Source organism: Antedon mediterranea, chromosome 6 (assembly GCF_964355755.1).
Source record: "Antedon mediterranea chromosome 6, ecAntMedi1.1, whole genome shotgun sequence".
Taxonomy (NCBI): Eukaryota; Metazoa; Echinodermata; class Crinoidea; order Comatulida; family Antedonidae; genus Antedon; species Antedon mediterranea.
Window position 1 is genome coordinate 9,353,652 of NC_092675.1, and position 23,077 is coordinate 9,376,728.

General features: G+C 31.3%; 2 protein-coding genes across 6 annotated transcripts in view; both read right to left on the minus strand.

Annotated features, from left to right (window-relative positions):
• Positions 1–58: 58 nt before the first annotated feature.
• LOC140051789 (cysteine protease ATG4D-like) lies at positions 59–9,834 on the minus strand. Of its 2 annotated transcripts, none has more exons than XM_072097105.1 (9): positions 9,002–9,834; positions 7,606–7,689; positions 7,029–7,250; positions 6,636–6,822; positions 5,244–5,320; positions 4,212–4,745; positions 3,888–3,964; positions 3,357–3,476; positions 59–2,678 (listed from the first exon to the last, which is right to left on the minus strand). In XM_072097105.1, the coding sequence occupies exons 1-9, from the start codon at positions 9,723–9,725 to the stop codon at positions 2,481–2,483; spliced, it is 2,223 nt and encodes a 740-aa protein (XP_071953206.1). In that variant the 5' UTR covers positions 9,726–9,834; the 3' UTR covers positions 59–2,480. The 2 variants fall into 2 exon arrangements, with proteins under 2 accessions (XP_071953206.1, XP_071953205.1); XM_072097104.1 differs by having other exon boundaries at positions 4,197–4,745.
• Positions 9,835–12,688: 2,854 nt separating this feature from the next.
• Positions 12,689–23,077, minus strand: part of LOC140052055 (rho GTPase-activating protein 24-like) — a 34,360-nt gene continuing 23,971 nt past the window's right edge. For all 4 annotated transcript variants that reach the window (XM_072097435.1, XM_072097439.1, XM_072097437.1 and 1 more), the window contains exons 2-6: positions 20,663–20,918; positions 19,523–19,633; positions 18,016–18,148; positions 16,168–17,245; positions 12,689–14,455 (exon numbers count right to left, since the gene is read on the minus strand). In XM_072097435.1, coding sequence (XP_071953536.1) covers positions 14,345–14,455; positions 16,168–17,245; positions 18,016–18,148; positions 19,523–19,633; positions 20,663–20,918 — 1,689 coding nt within the window. In that variant the 3' untranslated portion in view covers positions 12,689–14,344. The remainder of the gene's footprint in view (positions 14,456–16,167; positions 17,246–18,015; positions 18,149–19,522; positions 19,634–20,662; positions 20,919–23,077) is intronic.

Sequence of the window (23,077 nt, forward strand, 5' to 3'; positions counted from 1 at the left end):
AGACAAAATAGATGGTCAAGCAGAAACCCATTGACTTCCAGCCATTCTGACTATTTTTTGCTTAAATGACATTTTTTTTTAAATCCAATTTTTGATCAAAGTGAATAAATAGTGACATTAAAATTGCATACTCAACAAAAATATTTGTTCAGGAGGACAATACATTTTTAAACTTAGTAGTCTGTAAAAAATGGATATCAAGTATAGTAATACATTTTATTTTAGCTATCATTTAATTTAGCATGCAACCCTTGAGGTACCACCTGGATCCACCTTTGTTAATTAAAAAAAAATATTTCTTTAATGTCTGAAGTTTAGTAAAGTGAGTAAACTCAAATTATGTGAGTCATGGACAACATTCATAACAATCAAATTAGATTTTGCGCAACAACTTTTAACATCCTGTTTCATTTTATTCAACTCATCATCATTACATAGTATGTACAATATGTATATTATTTATTTATATATTATATCTGCCCTTTCAAAATCATTTTATAGATAAACAATATTAGACAACTTGTTAATACTATTTTGTATACACAATAAATAACTTGTCAAGAAATTTTTATTACAAATTTTAGTAGAACCACTCCCATGTTAACAGTTTCTGCTACAGCAGAAACAAGAAAGGAAGCAAAATATATTATACAGTAAGATCAATTAGAATTTAGATTCTTTTTCTAGTTATATTTACAACGTGTAATATAGTTCAATATTTAGCTTTTGAGACATAATACAAAATGAAAAAATAGGTTTTGAAAGATTAACAGATATATTTTACGAGATTATTATTATTAGTTCTATAACACACCTACTGTTCCAAAGTAAACTTGTATTCAATTAATCAGTTGTCATCAATCAATGTTAAAGGAGGGAGGCTAAGCAATTAAAGAGGCTGGCTGCATAGTGAAGCAGTTACAGATGGTATGCGCTACATGTTGGCTTTTCGAATATGCACACAGTCACTAGCCTTTTACATGGCACAAACAGTTTTACAAAATTCTCCTGTAAATAGAACCATTCAATAGAACATTTACCGTGCAAATAGAAGCAATACTGAACGGCATGTGATATGAATTAACCAATCAAATGATACACTTTGGTTCGTACAGGTTATTGGTTTACATGGCAACAAGATCTTTTATACACACATGTTAAAACTGTATTACTTAAACATTGCATTTACATTGATGACAAACATTATACGACAAAGTTAGAACAGACATATGAATTTAGATAGATACTGTATTTAGATTTATCACACTAAAAAAATGTCACTATATTTTGCAAATTCAAAAATGCTATTTCTAATGAAGAGGACTGCGTTTCAGAAAAATAAGTTATTATGAAATATTTTTATTCATTATTTAAAAAAATATATTGTAACAGTCATGCACAGTGGACATATTAAAATATATTTTTCCAAATAAAGGTTTTTGACCTCAGAATCACTTTGTGCTATTTAGGGTCAATCCGGGTCATCGGTAGTCTAATCCAATTGAAAAAAACCTTTGTTAGACTTTAAAAAAAGAGGCAAGTAAGGATTATTGCTCACATGGCAGAAGAATCTTTTATACACATAATATGTTAATTTTACACAATTACCTTTACAATATTCTATGCAAGTTAAAAAAATCACTGACTAAAGAATACATTAAGCCAAGTTGAGGCATCATTTCAGAGTGTCCATATCTTTTGAAATGAGTTGAATACATTTTACGACAACTTACCAAATACCAAATGATAATTTCAAATAACATTCGGTTGAACAAAAATAAATGTTGAAACACGGGCGTCAACGCCACCGGAATGGCACCACCATTGTGATGAACCACAGTGATGAAAAAAAAAACACCACACTTCCACTATAAAATTTATTCTTATTATAGGACTTCATTTTGAAAAAAAAAAAAAAATGTTGCACTGACAATCAATTATGTAATTAATTATACTTTGACGTGAAGAATGAATACAGAAAAACAACTATACTAATGAAAGTTGCCAATAAAAAATTACATTTCAAAATAGAATAACAATAATTAATGAATAAATGAATAAATTATATTGCATTTTTAATAATTAAATCTGTAATTTGTGGTTCAGTAAGTATATATTGCTAAACTGTTTAATTATTGATGAATACAGTACTTTGAAATATAAATATTATATGAGCCTATCTGTCTATTTCCAGGAAAACATTTAAAATATATATTTATATATAAATTCTTATTAATACTTATTATTTTTAAGGCATATGAATTCACTACCAAACCATTCACAAGACAAACATATACGATGCTCCAAATAATAAGCTATAAGTTATTGAGAGTAGAGTTGCTGGAAAAAATATCCGATAATATTAGAGAAAATTTAAACTGCCATCTATAAAAATGAAATAATTGAAAAAAGAATCAGAACAGAGGTTTAAATAGAAATATTTTGAAGTTACTTATCCAGGTATCATCAGACGAACATTATTACGTCTCTAGAAACACAAAGTCTTCAGACTCTCGAACGGGTGAGATAACCCGTCCTTTTTCATCTACATGGCGGACACGTAGGTATTTTTCTGGTTTATTTGTTACGGCTTTAGCTTTGGCATTCCAATCTTCGCATCTGCCATCACGAACAATAAACATCGGATAATCACCCTCATGCTTTGGGGGTGTGACCACCTATACAAAAGGAAAGAATAGAACAAATATTGTCTCAAATAAGTAATATATATATTTAAAAAAATATGTATTTTACACACAATCTAAAAGAGAAGTTCACTTTAAATCACATCCAATATAAACAATTATACTTTTAGTGACACTGCTACTTGGTGGTTGCTTATCCATCACAGCATCCTTGGTTCAAGTCCTGCTTTAGCTTCAAGGATTTTTTTTATACAGCGCCACTACCTAAAGCCTTGTTCGCACTGGACTTTAAATATTTAACCAAGGTAGCTTTACCCAAATTTGACAATTGTTTTCACTTGGATAATTTCACTAAGTTTTACCAAAATTTAACCTTGACGTTAAAAAATATGATCAACTTGCATGGTGAAAGTCATGTGTTTACCCTAGTCGCATGTTCAGATTTGACTTTTTAGCCAGCATGATCAGTTCTACTGGGCAGGCAGTGGTCGGTAAAAGTTGATTGAAGTTGATTAATTTAACCCTAAAGGAGTATTCGGATTGGACTTTCTTTAGCCAGTGACTCGTTTGATTTGACAAAATCAACTCCATTGCGATCTTGGCGTAAGCCTCATATAAAACATTAGAAAGCATGCTTGTTTCCCATCCTGTAATTGGTGAGTTGTAAGCTTTCTGTCGGATTGTGTGTAAAATGAAAAAAAAAAACTATACCTCTGGAATAATTCGACAGAAATCCTCAAAGTCTTGCCGAGTTTTGCAGTAGAAACCAATTGTACAGCTTGGATCCATCTTACTAATAGACATTTTACGTGGAGACATGCAGTGAAAAGACTGCAAATAATTTAAAAAAAACAATTACCTTTATCTATAATGCTTTTGAAAATATCTTAACTACAATAAACTACAATACAACAAAACATTCTTCCTGGTTACAGACTAACTGTAATTAAATTTATTTATAGGGAAATTTCCTTCCCCTATAATCATCAAAATGAAACTGAAAGTTTAAAATAAACTATTGGGAATAAATGATATAAACCTGTCAAGCAACAGTTTATTGACTGCAGAATGCCTCCCTACTACTGTACTTCAAAACGGTTACTTCTTTAGAAATAGATATCATGGCAAAATAAACGAAATACTGATGATTACTATTATAATTTGAGATAAAAACAGCTAAGCACCAAAATCCTAGATCAAGTGTGATATAAATTATGTTGATGTTGTACAAGAATTACTTACATGTAGTGGAAACTGATGGTTTTTCATGTCCACCATTCCCTGACAGAAATGTGGGTCCAGATGAATTAGTTTTTCTTCTACAGAATAAAAATAAAGTTTTAAAATTACCCGTGTTTTGTAATTCACCTGAAGAGTTAGTGTGACCAGCTTTGCTGGCCATACGAAACAAGTATTAGTGAATAAATATACCCCTCCTATTCACTATAACCAAACACTTGTTAAGGGACACTTTGTATGGTTACAAATGTGTCTTTAATATGGACTTTTCCACAGGATAACTGATGCTGGGGTACTGTAAGTAACACTTACCATGTGCAAGCTTACCTTGAAAACCAACAAAGTACAACGAATGCTTTGGTTTACCACCGATAATTCCAAGACAATTTTCCATTGTAAATAGTGACTGTATTCCACGTAGGTATATGGGATTCACCACCTCTCCACCGAGCCTAACAGGAACCAGTAATACGACAGCAGTCCAGGGGGCAACCTCTTCCAAATCATTACTTGACTCTATGGCACTGTCACATTCTAAATCGCCATTATTGTAATGTCCTGAACCATTTTGATTATTTTCAGTCGAATGACTCCTACTGGAACTAGCGCCATCAGAGTACGATACATTGTGGTTCTGTAATTTGTACAGTTCATTATGGTGTTTTTTATACACATTCCTGTCGTTATAGTTTGTAAAGTTCTTGTTATGCATTTGTTGTGAGGCGGTTTTATGACTGGTAGTTTTACTACGTCCATTTTCATCTTTTGTTGATTTCTTGTTTGCTGTTGGTACCTGGTAAACAGGTTGAAGTGATGACTTCTGCCTACTGGTGCAAATATCAATCACATCTTGTTTATAAACTATAAGAAAACAAAATGTTAAAGAATAGTAATCGTTATTGTAATAAAGTTCTATTTTTTTATTAAATTTGTTTACAATGTGTGCAATAGGAGGCTTTCTAGATAAGTGATTAAGTTCACTTGGAAATCCTGTCTATGTCTGGTTGTGTGTAGTGTTTTGTTCCTTTACCATGTATTGTATTTTTTAAATATTCTTTTTGAGGAATGAAATGAATTGAAATAGCATATTATACTACTCCTATTCAAAGTTGATTACTTCTTACTCTCTTGTTGAAATAACAATGACATTTACTTTTTCTACTTCTTTATCCCTTTATCAATAATTTTAAATGGCATATGTAGAAAATAAAAATTCATTTATTTCAAATTAAATTAGATCGAAAAAAGTAAATCTGGTTTATTTATATAGGAATTGGAAACTTTCCAAAACATAATTTACATTTGAACCTTTAGTCCTCTTCATCAAGATATGGTAGCTCAAGAACAATGCATACATACCTGTACAATCTTGTCCGACATATATACATATCTGTTCAAGTAGGGGATGCAATTCAGGTGCTATATCTACTGCCTCTCTGTAAGCGATAAGAACATTAAATGAAATACATTAGTTTGTGTATGTATAACATTAACTGGTAACAAATGTGGTACAGTGAGCTAATGTAGTATTATTCTACACTATGTATATTAAATAGTCCTCATTTTGTGATGGTAAAAAGTTTTATTTATGTTCCTGTGCTAGCTAGTAAAAATGTATTAATTAGCATCTTTAAAATTAGGTGGTAATGGACTGTTGGTCCAATGTACAATGTGGCCCAGTGAACAAAACATAGTTATTTTAACAGGAAAATATTATTTAACATAAAATACATTTATTACCAAAAAAATGATGCAAAAAATACTTCCAACTGACATTAATGTTAATGTACAGTATTATATAGCATATTCCACAAACAATGTCATCTCAATGCACTGTGGACATATACTTTTCAACTACATGCTTCGCCCCTAAGGGTCACATCATGACTGTGCTGCCAACTATGGCGCTATTTATCTTAACAGTAAATCCAATAATAATTTAAACATGATATTTTAGTACTAATTAAGCACTTGACATATAGGAGACACGTTATTCAGTTTTATTACCTTTCCTCAAACTTAAAGTACACAGACTTTAGATACTAATGCTTTATCAACTTTATAAACACAATTGCACTATTAAAACATTACATTTCACACAATTTACATTCTAATTATGCATATATTCCATTACTACAGAACATAGTACACAATTACTTGATTTCAAATTGGAGATGGGGACATTGGTATTGCATCTACTTTACTATACTGTCAATAAGTTGCTCACAAATGCATCAGGATAGTACAGTAATAGTATCATTTTCCTAAGAAATTTCCTCTGAAGTTGATAACACTCTCACAACTTCAAAGCTACTGTAGAGAAATTGTTGGGTGTACACTTAATTGCAAACATGATAATCTTGCTCACGTACAGTATGCATAGCAGATTTACATTGTAAGATTATAAAGGGAATTGAATCAAACTATACATTTTCATCATGTAGATTTTAAATCTATTTTAAAGGATTCAATTTATTTTAAATCCACTCTTATTGTAAAGCTAAGTAGCTATTTGTACTCAATTATCTAGGTGCAATATGTATTTTTACTTGTCAAGGTCAGAAGATCAAACCAAAAGTGTCAATTCTTCTAAGCCAGTCATGCAAAATAATATCAGAAATACCCTGAACCATCAAATATTTTAAGTTATTGAAATTTATTTACACTAAAATAAAACAAATCAATGTTTCTATTTCTTTCAATGAAAACAGAAACCTGTAAAAATCTGTATAGAAGCTTAAAATGACTTACTTTAATATATGAGCAACTGATGCTGGCCCATACCAATCACCCGCTTTTTTGCCTGAAGTCTGACCAATGTCCACAAGGCGATGAACGGAGAATGGACTCATTTCTGAGGGCTGATCACCAAACCATCTGATAATTTGATAATGATGGACCATCATCACTTCAGATTGATCTTTGTAAATATTCCAATCTAACAAAAAAAAAAAAAATCTGTTCAAATTCCAAGACAAAAAAGCAAACACCAAAGTTAGGTTTGATGATGTACTGTACCAATCACAAGGTCCTCGCTGCAAAATTGGTATTCCTCAATAATTCACAAGATAAATTATGGAATAAATTAGGACGTTAGAGAGGGCGCTATATAAACATGGACATAGGTTGTATCAACGGTTTTACCTCTTCCCAAAAAATGTAAAACTAAACTCTGTGCCAACATCATCTGTCCACTACGAAGCATGCATCCCCAGCCACAGTCAGTGGTGAAGGAAGAACCGGCAAGCACAGGGAACTCTCTGCGATATGTCAGCCATATTCGAGAGGTGAAGTCACGCTTGAAAAGTTCCATCTGACCTGGTTTACCATTGTTTTGATTCTGATCTTCAGTATTTGGGTCTGGATCTGTAAAATGTATACAGTCAGTATTAATTAGTTAAATTAAAAATATTTTTCCCCTGAAAAAATAATTTATACTTTTTTTGTTAAATATGTGATTATAATGTCACATACTGTAATAATTATTCACGTTGACCAAACATTGGATCAAAAAGTGTCTGCCAGAATGGGTTTTGGTTGTTTATTTTGTCTTTTTATAAGTGAAATGATCAAAATCTGATTTATTAATTTTTCATGTTTTGGGAACAATACTTTTTATCTTTGCTACCAACCAACCATCATGTTGATGCTGCCGTAAAGAACTATAAAGTTCAGTAGATGTTAATTGTATTGTGTTCTAAAACTATTGTATTTCTTATACCTTCAGGTCGTTGATGGTAACAGAATCCTAAAAACCAAACAGGTTTTTGATAATTAAAATTTGTCTTCATTTTCACTGTCCAGCCTATAATACACAAGATATAAACATGTAACATTTAATTTTCACAATGATCGACAATATATAAAACATATTAAATTCTTTAAAATACAGTTAAAACAAAATTTCTTTTTTGAAAATAAGAAGTTAATATTCAACTTGACCTATTAAATCATAACAAATTGTGAAATTGAAAAAATCTAATTATGAAGAAGAAAAATGAAACTAAAGTAGAAATTTCGTATGTTTTTAAGATGCAATATTTACAGAATGGTACAATAAATGAAGGGAAATCCCCTAAAAGAATGTATTCCAAAATAATTTGATAATAAAGACATACAGTACTGTGAATTACATTTAAGTAAATATATTTTGTACAAACACAGACACTACAGTAAAAATGGAATATTTATATATATTTTTAATATATTATTAATTTTCTTATCTTAGACAGGTAAACAGAGACTCAAGTGACCTTCTCTGATGCATTTCCTTAATTTCCTTTTCATGAGAACTTCTTCAAATTTAACTGAATATTCTGGCAATTTTCCTACTCAATCAACTGTCATCATTCAAGAAAGCTCTATCATATTATTAACTCTCTTGTTAAAAACAAGTGCATTATATACATTATAATAACCGACAACTGTGTATTTGTCTGTATCTGTACATTATATGAATTGTTGTACAGCATACAGAACCCCTTCTTTGTAATATACCCCTATTTAGGGGACACATCTGTCACATTTTCTTGTGGATCGAAAGAGAGGTAATATGCTTTACACCTACTGTAGGACTAACCCCTATTCAGGGGAAAACTCCTATTTAAGGGGAAACTTTCCTAGGTCCTATGGTATCTCTTAGGGAGTTTTACTGTAATCAGATCTTGAATTTTTTCATGGTATACAATATGGAGAATATTGTCGAATATTCAACCAATTGCATACAACTAATTAAAGGGAAGAGAAATACATAACTTTACACAAGATTTGTTCTTGACACCATAAATTAATAAATGGCAACATCAATTAAACATCTACTTACGTTTTGCTTTTTTAACCGTTACCTGGCAACAAAATGCTACCTACCAAGCATTTGTGTGGTTAAATTTAGCTATTTAATAGTGTTAAACAAAAAAAATGTGTTATATTATAAGAACTGTAGAATTTTACAGTTAAATTTACAGTAAAAATTTAAAAAGAATCATAAATTCTAATTTATAAATATGAATTAGGATGCAAATATGCCTACAGTACTTGAAAAAGCATAATATTTAAAAAAATTCTAATTAATGGTATTAAGCAGGCCTGACAAATTAAGTTTGTATTTATCAAATTACCATATTTCATATTATTCCACATCGTCATTAGTTTCGTTTTCACCTTCTCCCCCTGTTCCTCCTGCAAGTCATCGTCGGTTGATAGCGATCGTCTCCGCCAAAGAAACATTGCATCTTGATCAATACGGTTATACATCCTGTCACTTGATTTGCTACGAGTTCTCGAACGCGAGTTGGATGTCTTTGGAGTCCGACTTCGACTAGATTCAGAGGCGGGTGGTAAAGATCTTTGACTCGCTTCCATTGGTCTCAAATGTTCAGAGTCTAAATCGTTTGTGTACCTGCCCCTCAATGAATGCATTTTTGGGTCCAGGGTGTGGTACCTATTTGCAGTGACTGCACTTTTTTTATTTTGTTGACTCATTGTTGTTGTTGATGGAAAGTCATAATCATCATCAGTCAAATCATCAGAATAATTTATTTTTAAATTTCCAGAAACAAAAGGTCCTGAAGCAGCAACTGACTGCAACTCCCTTTCAGATATAGTACGTGTTTTACCTTGTTTTTTTGGAGTAGAATTCATTGTAACCTTATTCTTAGGCCCCTTTGAACTGTTATTGCTTGTTACCTGTCGCGAGCTGCCTCCACTTCGGCCACCTGCGCTACCCCTGTCACTTTCCGACGAGATATCCGTCGTGGGCCTACTACGGTCGTCGACAACATCTGTAAATACTCTCTTTGTAGCCTTCCATACTTCTGATACAGGAGAATTTAATAGGTCCATTATACAGTAGGTATTTATAGTATATTATGCCAACATTATAAAACATTAGAAGCAGAACAAGCCCAAAACAAACACCTAATCATAACATCGTTCACTCCCCTCCTCCTACACACTCCACCATTTTGCGGTCAGATCATAAATGTAAATCACATGAACTTTGGGAAAGTACGAAACGCAAGAGGATCATCACGATATTCTTTTGTATAGAGGGCGCAAGCTAAAAAATTGTCTTGACTAACATCAGTATTTCTCTCACCAAGACATCATTACTAGCAACAAAATAAACGATTTCCGTTATACAAAAACTAACAATAAATTAATAAATGCAAATACTACTGTTTTATTAATTTAATAATAATAATAATAATATTTATTTGGAACAACACTTTTTTAACAGTGCGTCCATACCAATTACAAAATTCAATACAAAAACAATGAAAAATAAAAACTGAAACGAAAATAAAACATATTTGAGATAGACATAAAATTTGACTCGACGCTATTACAAAACTTATTTACAAACTAAAACTACACTAATATACAACTACTAATTTTGCAACAGCAATGGAAAAGAAAACACTTTTTTTTAAAAAATAAAACAGTTCAAATTTGTAATACAATTGCATTTCTTAATTTTCCAATACTAACTATTTACTTTGTAATATATGCTATATGATGATATTAAATATATATCCAGCCATTGATCCAGCCACTGATACCAACAGCATTGTCATTTTTTCAGTAATTTGCCTTTGGCCTTGGATTTTTATATATAACAATCGAGTTCGAACAATACCATGAAACCCCAGTGGTCTAATGGTTAGGACATCTGCATATCAAGCAGGCGGTCCGAGTTCGAGTCTCGGTTGGGGCGACTTTTTCTCATTCTCACAGATTTCCTCATCTTTATCGTTTCAAATTAATTAATTAAATTTCAGTATATCACCGGGCGGTTTAGAATTAATGTTCTTTGCCTCTTGTGTTTATATATGATATAAATCAAAGAGCTGCATAGGCAGGATATAGAAAAAAATCAAGATCAAATAAGTTAAAACTGCCTCAATATAGATTTATTTTAACGACATGTTTCAGGCATAGCCCATCATCAGGTGAAAAGAATTGTAACAAAGGATAACATATAAGTCACAAAATTACATAATCAATCAAAGATGTTAACAAACAAAAGGCATAGTTATAAAGGCACGCCTCCAAAAGCTATGGTGTACAAAGCAGGAATGGTTGCTTATAAAGCAGGAAATTTAAAACAAAGACAAAAGCTTCAAGTGTAAATAATTGTTAATATGTGAATGTCTCTGGCAAAATTAATGTTTAAAGGATCTAAATTGTACATTTATGCCGGTAGGGGCAAGAGTGCCAAGCTTTACAATTATTCTTTCTTCTATAATTCTACGAGATGTCTCAGAACCATTACATACTTTAACACCAGAAATTGTAATATCCGAAAGGGAATGCTCATTATTACAAAAATGGGTGGCTACAGGTAATCCGGGAGTCTTTAGTTTAATAGACCTTAAATGTTCTACAAACCTATCACCTAACCTGCGTTTAGTTTCACCAATATAAAGCATATTACATTTAGTACACGAAATACAATAAACTAGATTTCTAGTGGTGCACGTAATACGATCTGTGATAACATAATTACCAGAAGGTCCTACTATTTAGTTTGAACATGAAACGTAATTACATGTCGAACATCTATTTCTATTACATTTGAATGTTCCAGTTGATTCATTACCTTTGTTTTGTAATTTAGATTTAACTAAAGTGTCTTTAATGCTTTGATCACGTCTGTAAGCTATCATGGGTGATGATATATAATATATATTTATATATATGATGATATTTATATATAAACTGGTAAGCCTACAATAAAGCTGCAAGCATTAATCAATCATCGAAAACTAATCATCATTCTAGTTTATCAATTCTGTAAAAAAATAACAAAAATAATTATTTTTTTTATTTTACAAACATTTTTCCTTGAAAAAAATACTCTTCATACCTCGCCCGCCACCAGTGTAACTCCGGCAATAAGAACACAGTATCAAAGGCATTTGAAGTTGATCACGAATGTAAATGTGTGTATTGTTTTGCTTGTGTTTTTCTGCCAAGAAAACAATTATCATTAGTGACTATGTATGAATGACTTAATAAATCGAATCTGAATCCTGAATCTGTTCATGGATCATTGATGGTTATAACGAAGAGGGTTGGATACAGCCAATATTTCCTTTTCGTAATAATAAGTTAATGACCGTATGTAAATTGCGCTTAAAATATATATAATAATGATATCATGATATGGCGCAAAGATCATCGTCGACTGGGAGGTGGTAAGTCATGTCTGATTAATTGTCACTAATTTTTATGATTCTGTATCGCCCAATTTCCCTACTCATCTGAATTATGACATGTAGGCCTACGGCCACAGAAGAAGATACATGTTCTAGCTATACTCTGCCTTTATTTTATTTATTTAATTAATTATTGTACAGTAATCTCATTGTAATTTTAGACTTATTTTGAACACATCCATATTTTTCAATATAATAATAAATATAAATATTTATGTTTTATTAAGAATCGTTGGTTATCAATTATTAATATTTATTTGGTTTTAAAATAGTATTTTTGCTTGGAGTGAACGGTAATGATGAACTGCAATGTATACTTTTGTAATCATTCAAATCTATTTTGTTCTCGCATTACTATTATTAAAAATGTCTGCAACTGGTCTAACAGGCCGGCCCATTGCAAATTTTGCGTTGTTTTTGCCATGATTTCCCCGACCTGATACATGTTTTTGATGGACAGTAATTTTAAAGTAAATCTAGGATTACTTTATATGTTTTGATGGTTGATATTCATCATGTTTATTATTTTCTGATTACCGTCAAAACCATGCCATTAATATTCAAATCAATTACATTGTTCACAGATAAAAAACACACTAACTATTGCTGTTGTATTAAAAATGCAATTTATTCTACTTCCATTAGGCCTATATAATATGGCAAGTTACATACAACGGATAAGCTACGAACAGTTATTCATTTACAATTTCTAACAGATACAACCACCCACTAACCCACCACTAAACCTTACTGTATATCGAAAACGTTGTTGCGACAAAGCTCCTCAAAGCAAAACATATTTTCTTTTATTCCATTGAACCGAATAACCCTTAATATCCCTTAAATTTTATAGAAATACTACAAAAAATTATTATTTATAATGGATCTTTATAAATTAGTAATGTTATAGCTCCGTGATAGTACGAGTATTATTAATAATTCTTTTATAATTACACTATTTTTGAACTGAAGTCATTTCAATTGCAAAATAAAAGTGAGCCCTCTATTATGTAAGTTTTATCCAAACTTTTTATTTGCATAATAGTTCACAGTATTGTATTCTCATCCTGATATAAGTGATGGTATTTACTCTACATAGCATTCTCCACCAATAAAGGCTATTATATTATAATTATATATATAAAAAGAAAAATCTATAAAACTAAAACATTCTTCATTCAATGAAGAGTAATGATCTTATGTACATTTTGTATTTAAAAAAAACTACTTTGTACAATTGTATTATACATTATAAAAGAAATATCTAAAAGGCATTAAAAAAACATATAAAATATAATAATAATAATAGTCCAGTTATCCTAAGTAGAACCTAGATTTACACTCTCTAACTGCACATTGAATCACCAGCTTCAAAACAAATATTTATAGAAAAAATTGGGATATTCAATTCAGAAACCTTTGTGATCTGTAAATCTGAAAAGTAATTTGTGCCTTGGGCTGTCTACACTATCACATTTTATTTGACAAAAAAATGTGATGTGCCCATATATGGACATGATGTCGTATCACTAGCATATTTGGGCACATCGCACCTTTTTGTCAAACTAGTTTTTGATAGTGTAGACAGAGCTTTAATTAATGTTTTATAATAAAATGAAACTGTTAAACAGTTTTCATTTGAATATAAAACATTAATTAACGTTAAGTAATGCAGTAATTATATTATATTACACAGTAGAACCCCTCCTTTGGAACATCCCTATTCTGAGAATTTTTTGAAACAAACACAAGTTTTAACACTATGGCCAACCACTTAGTTTGTTCCGAGGTGTGGCCTCAGTAGGTGTGGCCTCAATAGGTGTGGCCTCAATAGGGGTTCTGCTGTATTTTATCCCAAAAAATAATGATGTAGATTAATACATTTTAATTATTGTAAAGTAGAACCACTCCTTTGGGATATCCCAATTGAGGGGAAACAAACACACATTTTCTACTGTATTTTATAAGAAATATTCTCATGTGTGGAGTGGAATGGACATGAATGATCACATCTTATCAAATAATGGGGCCAGACCATGACATTTGACAAAAAATAGGGATGCATTTTTGTGGCTTTTAGAAAATTTTACATTTTATTATTTTAAAATAAAGAATATTAATATTATCAACTAATAATAAATTAAACTGTTATCAACTAAATGTATAAAAACAGAAAGCAAAAGCAGTCTAAATCATGTCTTGTTGATTGATTTGCAGTCATTTCATAAACTCTGCGATTCTTCATGGTCCGTCCACAGACCGATTTTTCCTCAATCCCAGACGTTTTCTCAGACTATCAACTTCTTGTAGAAGACGTCGACTCTGCTCCTCCGCAGCTGCTCTCGCTGCTTCCTGAAAAACAAACAAAATCAATGATGTCATGATACGTTGTACAGTGTAGTTTAATTGAGAGTGAGTCACGCTTTACATTCACAATGTATTATCATTGGATGTTGTAGATAACCTATCGGAAATAATCAAAGGATGCAAATGAAAAAAACTTGTTAAGAAAAAACTCTCAATTTCAATACAGATTAGTGAATACATTTACTATTTACACTGGGAGGCTATGGTTGTCTAAATCAATTTAAAATCTATAGTTTCGTATAGTAAGTACCACATGGCTGACAATTTTAAGCAGTGGTTCTTTTTGTATTGTGAATGTCATTGTGTCTTTTTAGCAAATAATGAAATAAATGTCTACACACATTCAACAATAAATAAAGAGCTATTAGAGTAATCAAAGATGTTTACAGTTTCGTTCTTTATTTATTTTGTTACGGGCTAACATTTCATTTGAGGACAGTTATTCGTTCCTTATAATATCCAGGATATGCTACAGACAAACCTTTCTCAAGACAAACATAAGCCCAAATTTCATAAAATAGATTTAAAACGTGAGAGTTATGTCGTGAGAAAAACCTAGATTCATAGAGATTTCTAACTGACGATTATTGGGTTGAACATTTAATGTAAGCTATTAACTAAATTCATATTAAAGCCATCCAGTTCATATGTTTAATCTTCATATTAAAGCTTTCTACACTATCAAACTTTATGTGACAAAAAAAATGTAATGTGCCCATACTGTATGTAGACACGATGTTATCATATCACTACCATATTTCTTTTCAAACTACTGTAGTTAGATAGTGTAGACAGAGCTTTATAGGTTGTTTTTGGTTACTGCAATAAATGTACAATATATCAAATTCACAAACATTAAGCTTAGTCTACACTATATAACTAGCTTGACAAAAAAAAAGTGTGATGTGCCCAAAATGGTAGTAATATGACATGTGTCCATATATGAGCATATCACTTTTTTTTCCATATAGTTTGATAGTGTAGACAGAGCTTTAGCAAATTAAAGTAAAGAATGGGTTGGTTAAATTCCCATTGGAATTATTGAATAGTATTGGCAGAATTAAAATACAAAGCTTTTTGGATGAACAGAGTATGCAAGAATGCGTCATATTAGGCAACAAGTGCCAAGGTGGAAAGATAGGGTTTAGCTCTTTTTTTAAAAAACATTTTAAATTTATTTCTTTTCTAGGAAATTTATCAAGTATTCATATACTATCAAGTTGATCTATTCAATACAGTAAAGGTAATTGAATTACTGTATTTGCACTGCTATAATACAAAATACTAAATACACACGCATGGCAAGCCTGTGAAATATCCAGGGTACCTAAAAGAAAGCATCTATATATAAATTTACGTAATTGAAAATTTTGGTAAATCGCGTCTTACTTCTAGAATTTTTACTCGATGGTATATAAAGTTGGTTCGTACATTCGGTACTGATTTTAACCACCTGATGTAACCCTGTTTACTAATTAAATTGAGTTAGATAATTAGTTATTGACAATTTAAGCCCAAGCAAGTTCGACATGATGATGGAAACGAATTTAGGTTAAATGATTTGCCCCAAATAGGGGTGTTTTCCGATCGTGGTATACACTGTCTAATGGATGTCCATCTTGAAAAATACCCGCACACAATAATTTAATTTGGAACAAAAGTATGTATGTATGTATAAATAATATTATTATAGTTACCTCTCCATAAAGTCTCAACTTTAATGAATCCATTTGCCGTTGGAATTTCTCACATTTCTTTTTCTGTCGTTGAAAATCTTCTTCTTTCTGTGTCAATTTCTTCTGAAGTAACAAGAGCTGATTAGTGAGTTCGATGCTCTTGCGCTTTTCATATGTTGATCGATTATCCTGATTATTCAATGAAAATTCAATGTTTAAATAATTAAGTTCATCATCTTGTATGTTACCGTTTGTCACTTTTGGTACAACATACCCATTTGACGTGATGGATGAGCATTTCTTTTTGCCGCTATCTACCTGAAGTTCATCATATAATTCATTGTTCATCTGAATTTGATTCTGATAAATTTCTTCTGTAGAATTTTCTTTTTTCATTTGATTCACAATTTCTTCGGCCATTTCTGATTGATCGTGGAAAGAGAAACCATACCGTTTGCGAGGGTCTTTATTTCTCCGGTACGATACATTTTGTGATTTGTCTTTTATGTGCATGTTATTTACTGTATGCCTCAAGTTTACGTACGTTTCTGCTTCGTTAGTGTAATGCATTGAGATGATTGATCGTGGTCGTGCAACTGAGCCTGCATCAAAGTTGATCATGTTTGTTGGAGGGAACATACCAGCAGGGTTTTTAATTAAGTAGTGGACAAGTTGAAGGCTTAGCGCAGTGCTACCCAGTAATATAAACCCACCAGCTCGACGAGGTCGAAGAATATGTGGTGCAAAAACATTTGCCAGATTTCCAAGACCCATCTTATTTTGTCTCTCGTATTTATGAACATCATGAAGAAAATCGCAAAGAAATTTCAGAAGATTGTAATTGATTCGAGGAAGCAAGGCGATCTGGATAATAAGTTCATGTCGACCGCGGTCCTCATTTTGAAAGAGAGTCCTGATGGCATTCTCAAAGAATTTGTAATGCGCCCATGGTACAACAGGTTCTGGTAACATCTGAAAATAACGTTTTAATAAAGACGCAACAGTATGAACATCGACTTCAAAATTGTCTAAATTTGGTCTTTGTCCACAATCAAATGCATCCTGAAGTTCTTGAACGAGTCCTGCTCTTCCATTTAACCTATAAAATATATATGGATATTAAAATTAACAAACTACTATGGAACAATTTTTGATAATACGTTTAAAGGCTACATACCAGAAATTATACCCTTTTTTCACTTTTGTAAATTTGATCATCCCTTTTGTCTTGTCTATAAAGTATATACAGTATATATATTTTGTTACAAAATAATCAGAAGTATATTTGATTGAAAAAACAGTCCATAAAAATAAGGGGTTTGCCAAATTTATAAAAGAAAGAGAGAAAAAAATACATTATAATGTAGGTCTACATCAAATGACTCATTGTATGAATAACAATAAGGTAGTTTCCTTTATTTTATGCTAATTAATATATAAAATTTGATGAAAATGTTTTTATCATGATTTCATGCTAACGCTGGTTATTAAATAAATACAATGATATTATATCATATGGTTATTGTTAATGATAATTTTTTTATGTTGAGTTAAAGATGTATTGTCTCCCTGAAAAACTAATTCTTAACAAAGTTTTTTGAATATTTGCCATTCTAATGTCAAGTTATAAAAAATTGTATTTACCTGAAAAAATTTAAAGCAAAAAATAGTTAAATTGGCTGCCAGGCAATTGGTTTTTTGTTGAATTTAACTGCTTATTCCGTCGTTTTAAACATTATTTAATTAATTTTTTTTCTACGGAAGTGAATAACTTTATTAAAACTACAAAATAACCGATTTAAAATCTGACTTTATTAATCTTCATTTTTCATGTTTTTGCGGGACAATACATCTTTAATAATGTTTTACCTGAAGATGCCTTCCTCTGTTAGACCATTTTTTCGCAGATAATCCACGCATGTTTCCACTACATACGGAATTAACCTGGTTGTTGTATCACTTTCATCTGTTATTGTATCTTCTAAACTTTGGCCAAACACACCTAAATTTCATAGAGATCAATCAAGCATTTTGTTTATTTAAAAATTCGGATTACTTTAAAATAAAAAATGCTTAAAACATCAAAAAAATGCTTCAGGTCATCTACCTTTCTTTAATGCGTAAGTTAGTTTGGATTCTAGGTAACAGCCTAGGCCTACATGATCCCTACAGCTAATCACATTATGTTTGAAATAAAAAACACATGGAATTCTGATAAATCCATGCATAAAAAGGAAACTAAAATCCTCTATCTATCACTTTTTATCCAAAGGAATGACAATATGGCATGCCACGTTATCTGCTTATCTGCTATTAGAGGGGGTCTTTGATCTGTCAACGGCCTAGAGATTTTCTTTAATGAAAATTCTGACGCACTTTGCGGTAAGGAGACTCATTTCCAGCTTAAATCCCACAGCTCCTGAGACGCAATGACTAAACAGGATATCACATGGCTGTATGTCTTTAGTATATTTTTTTAATCTCAAATATTATCTCAAAAAAGATGAAACTGATTATTCTTGTCTGAAAATGTGTTCTACATTCGACTAGGTGATAGTACAAGAGTTTATAAAAGCGTAGCATCAACAAGCAGTGGCATAACACAGACACTTGAGGCCGCTGGTTTATAGACATTAAGTGGACCTCTCACGCTGGGGGTCTGAAACGTTTTTAGGTTTTTTAAACATATTTTAAAGCTCAGGTACAGGCATGAATTTTAAATATAATATTTGAAGTTGAATAAAAATATCAGAAATGTAATATTCAAGTTATATTACCTATATTTAGTTATCTGATAACATTTTTTACCACACCGTTTATTTTTCATAGCTTTTTAAAATTCCTCTCTATTTACAAAATTTGTGTACAAAAGAATAGAGATTTTTCTGTGTAATTTGAACTATCCCCCCACTGATAAGAAAGTGCTTATTTTCAAAAAGCTCGTGTAACACAAATAAAATCCCCAAAATTATGAAACATAGGGGAAACTATAGATCGATAATTATTGGAATGTATGATCAATAGAAATTTTTTTGCCCGCACCTGGCCTTTAATGTCTGTTTTTTTCCTCTGGCCATTGCACAGCGGCCCCTGGGTTTACCCAGTGAGTGCTCATATGCGTTGTGCCACTGTCAACAAGAATGTTTCCAAGATATGTAAAACGCAAATACACAATGACAAAAAGTTTTTCAATGACATTTTTCGTATTAAAATTGTCAACTTACATGCTGCTGCTGCTGCCGCCGCTACTGAACTACTAAGCACTTCCTAATTGCTTACTTGTACAAAATATTTGGGAAGGTGTAACCTAACAGTACTACTATCACAATATATGGTAATTATTTTAATATTTATCAACAAGGTTGCAAATTTGTACCTCCTCTTATCCTTCGTATTTGCCTTTCCCATTTTTCTGCTTCAAACTGACTAGCAGCACAGAGACTCAAAGGTTTGTTGTAGCAACCATTCACTGGTTTCTGGTCATTTCCTGGAAACAATTAAACAGAAAGAAACATTCATTTTAATTTTTTTTTTAATGTGAAAAATTAACAGTAAATTGTAATAGCAATAATATATACACTTAATATAAAAATCAAAAAATATATATTGTAGTATTTTTATTGATTCTGAACATTTCATATAATTATAGAGTAGCAACAGCTAAAATTCTAATCTGAAGGATGAGATATGTACATTATACCCTTAAGTGTTATAATATTTCTGTTTGTGTGTGTTTAGATAAACAACTGTTGGATTGACTCTCTGATAAATATATTAAAGTGGTTGTGATTTTATTATCGCTATAAAAGTGAATTCCCACATCAATGAACATTCATTCTTTTTGACAGCTTACTCCAGACAAAATACAACAAATGTCCTCAGTGAAACAGCCATGAACATTGACGATCTAACAGATAACTCCAAAATAAAAAAGATTAAAAACATTTAAGCCTGGTGTACATTATCATGTTGACGAGCAGACTCTTTGAATTGGACAGGGTCAGACCCTCTGCCTTACTCACATCAATTGCACAGGGTCGGAACCCCTACCTTACTCACATCCTTGTGTGCTTAATCTAGATATAAATTTTCTTCAAAATTGAACTGAAATAAAATTAATAAAGTATATCTAATATAGAAGATTATTGGATATATCAAAAACTTGACATTTGACCTAAACTGGTTAATAATTAATAATAATATAACCATGAGACGTTTATTAAGGTCATTTGGGAATAAGGAGGTAAGTTATCCATCCCCCACTAACTTTCCCTATTAGTCCTATATAAACCTGATTATTCCTATATGATATATTTATTAATTTAATATGGTGAGTAACTGTCAAACAGTCCCTATAGAATTATTATTATTATATAGTAGGTCTAAACAAAGAAAATATCAAAATAATAACTGATAATATTTATAGTAATATAACACGTCGTTGACAAAGATTAATTGAGTGTGATAGATCTTTATATTATGTTTAATAATAATTTTTTAATTGTGAAGCCCATACCTGGTTTTATATCGAGGATGCAGCCTTCTGGTTCATCTGGTTGTGAAGCTAATCTGGAACTAAGCTTTGTACCCTCTAAAGGCATCGAACCTAGAAGTTTGAAGTAATGAAGGTGACCATCTGCAAGCACGAACCAACACTTTTGCCATGACTTGAATAGCACCCCTTGATGTGTCTTCAGCCACCCACTGTACAGTATATCTGTGGCATTTGTGTTGAAAACTGGTTCCGGAAGAATCTTAGCAGCTGGGTCAGTCTGAAAATAGAATTATTTTATATATTAAATATAAAGGGAAACATACAACACTGTATTACTTTATCTTAAATAAGTTCAGTGGCTTAAGACCCCTTGTTTAATTAGCACTCCTCAAGTGCCCTCCAATGCTGGGTAGTTGCATTGGACTGCTCATGCTCTGGTGCGCCGTGACCTCTGGGCCCCTGGGTTTAGCCAGTGAACACTCATAGCTGTTACCCCATAGTTTTGTTGGGTTGTGATTCTCACACAGCATAGCCCTTATAGTTGTCTACTGTTTTTTACTGTAGTTATGAAGCTTTCATTTATATGTCTTTGGGACTGAAACCTTTTAGCGAACAATAAAAGAGAACACAACTCATATAACAGCAAGAATTAGAGGAAGTTTCAAATCTAATAAACTACATATTTTCCACCACATTTCAACTGACAAGCCAAGACTGGATGGTTTCCCCTTGAATACAAACTATATAATAAGTTTAAATTTATCGGTCAGCACAGTACCTGGATATTACAACTTTTTCCCTTGATATCTCTAAAGACCCATAATGTGTTTGTATTAGTGGGCGTGTCAAGGTCTAAATGTGACCATAATCTAATTAATTTACTTTCATTCTTTCCATAAACAAACGGTCTCTTTTGGGTTGAGTTCTTTCTTTGAAAGCGAAGAATGTAATTTTTGAGTTGAAGACGGACTTTCAACACATTTTGAAATCTGATTTAAATGTCAAAGATTAAAAACATATTATTATTATTATAGATAATTTAGACATTAAAATCAGGAAGACTAATTTCTAATTCATGCATTAGTTCAGAATACAATAATAGCTGTATTTTAATTCAACCATTGGCTGTGTGTTGGCAATCAGAAATAAAAAAAAATTACAACATTCTGATGAATTCTTCATGCCAATTTAAATATCCGTTGTTTCCTTATCATCAATTAAATAAATTAAATCCTTAGTTTAAGGTTTAGTAACATTTTAATATGATAAAGGTTTTAGAGTAGTAATGTTTATTTTGATACTAAAATAAATAAAACTGACTCTTGATATTAAAGGTAGCTGTCTCTGTGAATCTACAGATAGATGGTCTAAAACTGAAGCACCAAAATAAAGGGGTGAGTTTTTCCCTTGAACATTTTGTGTGAAAACATTAATATAAAGTTGGGGTTTTGTGTCAGTATGAAGCGAAAGAATAAAGAATACTGGTCAGGTTTAAGACTGTCTTTTTGTTTTTTTAGAGATGTAGAAATAAGTGAAAGAGATTGCCATCTTCCTTGATGATTCAACTCTTACTTTCACTTCTTATCTTTTCTTCCCTTCAACAACTGTTCATTCCATCAGTCAAATGCCAGATGTATAATGGTTTTTAATACTTTGAATTTTAACTTTTTGTAAAATATAAAAAGGTAGAAATATATTCTTTATAAGTTCTTATAGAAATTATAAATGGTTAAACTATAATAATAGACCTACTATATATTTAAGGGTGGGAAACAGATGGAGAAGGGGCTTCCATACAGTTGAAATGGCAACTTGTACATTCAACAAAACAATATTCCAAGTTTTACAAAGATTAATTAAACTAAAAATATCTATGGTAATAAAACCTATAAATGGTTGATTTAAAGTACATCCAGGTTTGTGTTAAATATGTAAGTTTTATAATATATTGAAAAAAAAGGTTTATTTGTATAAAAATCTCATGAGAACTAAAGATGTTTCTATCAATTATACTTTGTTATTTGGAAATGCACCACACTATGTTAATGTATTCCTCTCTCAACAGTCAATCAAAATGTATTAAACACTTTAAAGAAACGTTGTGGTAAGTGTTAAACTAAAACCAGAAAACAGTTGTAAATAGTTGTATGGTTTTAAAATCACTCAACAGCCTAGAAAAGTCTTCCGTTTTCTCCATCATCTGGAGTTTTTTTTTCAGTGTTAATTTAAAACTGATGAAATAAAGAGAGCAGACATAAGGAAGTAATGATAACTAAATTTGTTGTTTCATAAAAGCAGAAACAGAACAAAATACAGAGTATGGAGTCGTTGTATGTAAAGAGTTTACTGATCACACAAGTACTTGTATATCAGTTTAACTTGGATTTGATGTGATTCAAATGAGTTTTCATTTTCTATAAAGGACTAAGTGCATGT

What these genes read in the sequence shown, in the direction of transcription:
- LOC140051789 (XM_072097104.1), bottom strand. Translation starts at nt 9,725, where the DNA reads ATGGACCTATTAAATTCTCCTGTATCAGAAGTATGGAAGGCTACAAAG. An exon ending in TTTACATTTTTTGGGAAGAG is followed by an intron (nt 6,823 to 7,028) that starts GTAAAACCGTTG and finishes TTTTTTTGTTAG; the next exon opens with ATTGGAATATTTACAAAGAT. An exon ending in TCAGTTGCTCATATATTAAA is followed by an intron (nt 5,321 to 6,635) that starts GTAAGTCATTTT and finishes TATCGCTTACAG; the next exon opens with AGAGGCAGTAGATATAGCAC.